The sequence below is a fragment of the Colobus angolensis genome, unplaced genomic scaffold, assembly GCF_000951035.1.
Source record: "Colobus angolensis palliatus isolate OR3802 unplaced genomic scaffold, Cang.pa_1.0 Scaffold9, whole genome shotgun sequence".
Classification (NCBI taxonomy): Eukaryota; Metazoa; Chordata; class Mammalia; order Primates; family Cercopithecidae; genus Colobus; species Colobus angolensis.
In genome coordinates, this window is record NW_012122931.1 from 6093462 (window position 1) to 6098096 (window position 4635).

The window sequence follows — 4635 nt, forward strand, 5'->3', positions numbered from 1 at the left end:
AAAAATCAGCGGGGTGAAGTGGCGGCACCTGTAGTCCCAGCCTCTCGGGAGGCTGAGGCAGGAGAATGGCGTGAACCCGGGAGGCGGAGCTTGCAGTGAGGGGAGATTGCGCCACTGCACTCCAGTCTGGGCGACAGAGCGAGACTCCGTCTCAAAAAAAAAAGAAGATTCCTGAGACTGGACAAGGTTCTCCCTTTCTCCCCCAGCTTAGGGAGGACGTCAGAGGAGGTGAGAGCTTTGGTCCACCAAGGCCAGAAGCCAGGAGCAGAGCTCCAGGGAGCCGAAGCTTCTGCTTGAGAATCACTGCCATGTCCTTTCCCTCACAGGAGAGTATTGAGACATTCCTTTGGGACTCCACAGAGACGCTTCCCTTCTCTCAGGCTCCCTCCTATTATTTGCAAAAAGAGGCAGCAATATGTTGGTAAAAGAGTACCAGCTTTGCCCCACAGACTCCCAGGGTGGCCTTGAGAAAGGGCTCTATCCTCTGGGCCTTCGGTTTTCTGTGTATATAGTTGGGGGATAAGCTACATCAGGGTCACAAACTCAAATGAACGCAGTGAACGACAACAGGGGGCCACACTGAGCCTCTAAGGGAGCTCCAGCCAGTATCTGCCATGCTAGAGTGTAGGCCCCATGTTGTCAATTGCATGCTCATTCAAGGAAGCTTAGGAACCTGGATAGTTATGTGAAATCTTCAAGTTTTTTCTTAAATGCTGAGGCCTGACCAGGCGCGGTGGCTCACACCTGTAATCCCAGCACTTTGGGAGGCCGAGGCGGGTGGATCACTAGGTCAGAAGTTCAAGACCAGCCTGGCCAAGATGGTGAAACCCTGTCTCTACTAAAAATACAAAAATTAGCCAGGTGTGGTGGCGGGCGCCTGTAATCCCAGCTACTCAGGACACTGAGGCAGAGAATTGCTTGAACCCGGGAGGCAGAGGTTGCAGTGAGTTGAGATCACGCCACTGCACTGCGCACTGCAGCCTGGGTGACAGAGCGAGACTCTGTCTCAAAAAAAAAAAAAAGAAAAAGTGCTGAGGCCTAGAAAAAATGCATCTGTGGGCTGGAATCAGCCTGTGGTCCCCAGTTTGTAGCCTCTGGGCCAAACCTCAGCTGAGGAGGTTTTAGATTTGGTACTTGTTCTGAAGGTCTGAGTGCCTGCCAAGCATGCCCAAACAGGAAAGGCCCCTGAAAGCCCTAGACTGGCCCCCTTACTGGACACGGAAGGAAACAAGCCCAAAGGAAGGAAAGGCCCTGGCCTGAGACCAGGGAGCAAGTTGTTCACGGAGCCAGGACCAGAACCTGGAACTCTGGATTCCTAGCTCTGGGCATACCTGGTCCCCAAGAAGGGAAGATGAGGCAGTGTCAAGGTTAGGAGCACGGGCTCTGCATGAGGCTGAGCCTGCTGAACAACCGAGCGGCTGTGACTTGGGCAGGTCATTTACCCCCTCCTTAGCTCAGCGTCTTCTTCTGTAAGTACAGATGATAATGGCACTTACCTCTCCTAGTGACGATTCTATGAGATAAAGCCTGTGAAGGTCTCAGCACAGAGCGGGGCACACAGTGAGTGCCCACTAAATGTTACTTATTAAAATCACGCAAGCCACCCCAAACAGGGCTGGGGTACCTGGGATGCATTTTAGCATCTTGTCTGGAAAGCAATTTTTTTTTTTTTTTTTTTTTTTTGAGATGGAGTTTTGCTCTTGTTGCCCAGGCTGGAGTGCTGTGGCATGATCTCGGCTCACTGCAACCTCCGCCTCCCGGGTTCAAGCTATTCTCCTGCCTCAGCCTCCCGAGTAGCTAGGATTATAGGCATGCGCCACCATGCCTGGCTAATTTTTTGTAATTTTAGTAGAGACAGGGTTTCTCTATGTTGGTCAAACTGATCACAAACTCCCGACCTCAGGTGATCCGCCCGCCTCAGCCTCCCAAAGTGCTATGATTACAGGCGTGAGCCACTGCACCCGGCCTGGAAAGCAGTTTTCTTGTCTGGAAAGCAATGCTGCTTGGGAAAGAAGGCTCAGTGGGGAAGCTGCATTCTGAAGTCATTTTTATTCGATAACTAACACCATAATAACCAGAGTTCCATCTGAGAGGAGAGGAGAGTGAGAAGGGGCCAGAACCCTTTGGTGGCTGAGAAGCCTCCTCAAGGCTATGTTGGGGCAGTAGGGAGGCAGAGAGATGAAGATCTTAGGGAAGCTCCTGACCCAGCCCAGGCTGCTGCCCACAGGGCAGGAGGAAAGCCCAGGAGGGGAGACAAGACCTCCCTGTTGCAACCAAGAGGCTGAACAAGACGCTGGTGTTTGCAGCCCACAGCTTCACCCGGGAGGGGCCAGGGCTCCTGCCCTGTGAAAGCCTTCAGGTGTACAGTGGGGGAAAGGGCAGTTCAGCCGTTGGCTGGAGCCTGCAGAAGATAGAGGAGACAACCTTGAGGTGCAGGGTCACTGCTCCCAGCCTCCAGGGGACTGTCGGGCGCACACACCCACCCTGTCACCTACCAGTTCTCTGGGCTCCAGGTGGTACCAGAGGCCTCCATGAGGTGGAAAGTGTAGGCCTGGCGTGAGTGGTCAGAGAGGTTCTGCTTGCTCTTGTGCACCACTTCTCCATGGATGAGGACCAGGGTCCCTGGCAGAGACACAAGCAGGTCAGGAACCCACCAGCCCCACATTCCCCCTCCCCAGGGCAGGAAGGGACACGGGCCCTCCTCCCTCCAGCGGTTTTGTGGCCCCCATCCATCCCCATTCCCTTCCCTGAAAGCTCAGGCACCTGCAGCCTCCCACAGGGTCAGAAGCTAAGCTGTTGAGATGCAGGTTCCTCTGGGATCGAGTCCCCTCTGCTGTGGACTGCGGCCTTGGCAAGCCTTAGGAAGGGCCTGCCCTCCCGAGGTCTTTGCAGGGTCAGGCAGAAGCCCTCTGCACTGTGCCAGTCCACTGGGACCTCTCTGGTGATGCTGAATTACACATTGGTTTTCCCTTTTCATAAGAGAAAGGACCCGCCCAACAGCCGACATTGGTTGAGCAGTGGCCATGCACTAGGCAGACTCTGTATCCACGTATTTATCATCTCACTGACTTCCCACTTCACGTTTGGGGAAATTCAGGCTCAGGGAGTCAGTCATTTGCCCAGAGAAACAGCCTATAAGTAGCCGAGTGTGGATTCTAGCGTGATCTGGGTCAGCTTGCAGGAAAACATGCTGCTTCCTGACTTCCCAGTCCCCATCCAGCCCTCCTCTTTCTGTGATTTCACTGCCCTCAGATGACCCCGAGGGATGCTGGGTAGTCGAGCAGGCACAGACTGATGGACTCAGCCCCCTGCCTCTCTGCCCTCTGCATCTGCCTACCTCTCTGCACTGGGGTGGGCACAAAGAGGCTGTTATCCCGGGCTGGCTCTGACCCGAGGAAGCTGGTGCCAGGCACTGAGCCAACAGGGGCCCGGACCATCCTTCTTGACACGCCACCTGCAGGCCAAGATGGAGAGCCTTAAACTCCTTCTTTCTCGGGGTCCCTCTCCCTAGGGGGTGGGGAGCCCCAAGTGGGTAGAAGAGACAGGGTTCCTCACTGGTGTGGGAGCCAGGGATGAACCAGAGACAGCCGTTCTCCAGCGTGGCGTCCTCCACTGCGATCCATATGCCCAGCACCCGGCCCAGGGGCTCCGTGTACAGGAAGGAGGCGTCCTGATGAGGGGAGACTACAGCAGGCCCACGGGGAGTGAGAAGCCCATGCTTTTGCCTGGTCCCACCTCACCTTGGCCTCATTACCCACTCCTCAGTCCTCTGGGTGCTCTTCAGGGCCAGCCTTCCCATGATTGGTCAGAATCTCATCACTTCCTGGCCCAGGACTCTAAGGCAAAGTGATTTCACCTCTCAAAGCTTCAGCTTCCTAAACTGTAAAGTGGCTCCAACAACAACCTACCTCACAGGGTGCTGGAGGATTCTATGAGATGATGTATGAAAAGTGCTTAGGGCCCAACCATGTAACTGCTTGATATAAAGTAGCGCTACTGTTTAATTCCAGTGAGATAACTCAAGCCACCCTTCTTAATCGGGGACAAGTGGCCCCCAGCCACCAGATGGTTCACCCACTGGCATAAGTTTGGGAAGCTGGAGCTTGGCGCGGTGGCTCACACCTATAATCTCAGCACTTTGGGAGGCCGAGGCGGTTGGATCACCTGAAGTCAGGAATTTAAGACCAGCCTGGCCAACGTGGTGAAACCCCGTCTCTACTAAAATTACAAAAATTAACTGGGTGTGGTGGCGGGCGCCTGTAATCCCAGCTACGTGGGAGGCTGGGACAGGAGAATTGCTTGAACTCGGGCGGCAGAACTTGCAGTGAGCCGAGATTGTGCTGCTACACTCCAGTCTGGGTGACAGAGCGAGACTCCCTCTCAAAAAAAAAAAAGATTGGGAAGTTGGGTGCAAAGCGGGGAGATGCTATGATCAGGCATCCACATTTCTTTATTATTATTATTTTTTGAGATGGAGTCTGGCTCTGTCGCCCAGGCTGGAGTGCAGTGGCGCGATCTTGGCTCACTGCAACCTCCACCTCCCGGATTCAAGCAATTCTCCTGCCTCAGCCTCCCGAGTAGCTGGGATTACAGGCATGCACCACCACGCCCGGCTAATTTTTGTATTTTTAGTAG

General features: G+C 54.4%; 1 protein-coding gene across 1 annotated transcript in view; it reads right to left on the minus strand.

Moving 5' to 3' along the window:
• Positions 1 to 2027: 2027 nt before the first annotated feature.
• PHYHD1 (phytanoyl-CoA dioxygenase domain containing 1) overlaps positions 2028 to 4635 on the minus strand; it is a 10975-nt gene continuing 8367 nt past the window's right edge. Inside the window, exons 6-9 of the mRNA XM_011931447.1 lie at positions 3556 to 3718; positions 3338 to 3454; positions 2496 to 2622; positions 2028 to 2401 (exon numbers count right to left, since the gene is read on the minus strand). Of these exons, the coding sequence (XP_011786837.1) occupies positions 2356 to 2401; positions 2496 to 2622; positions 3338 to 3454; positions 3556 to 3718 (453 nt within the window). The 3' untranslated portion in view covers positions 2028 to 2355. The remainder of the gene's footprint in view (positions 2402 to 2495; positions 2623 to 3337; positions 3455 to 3555; positions 3719 to 4635) is intronic.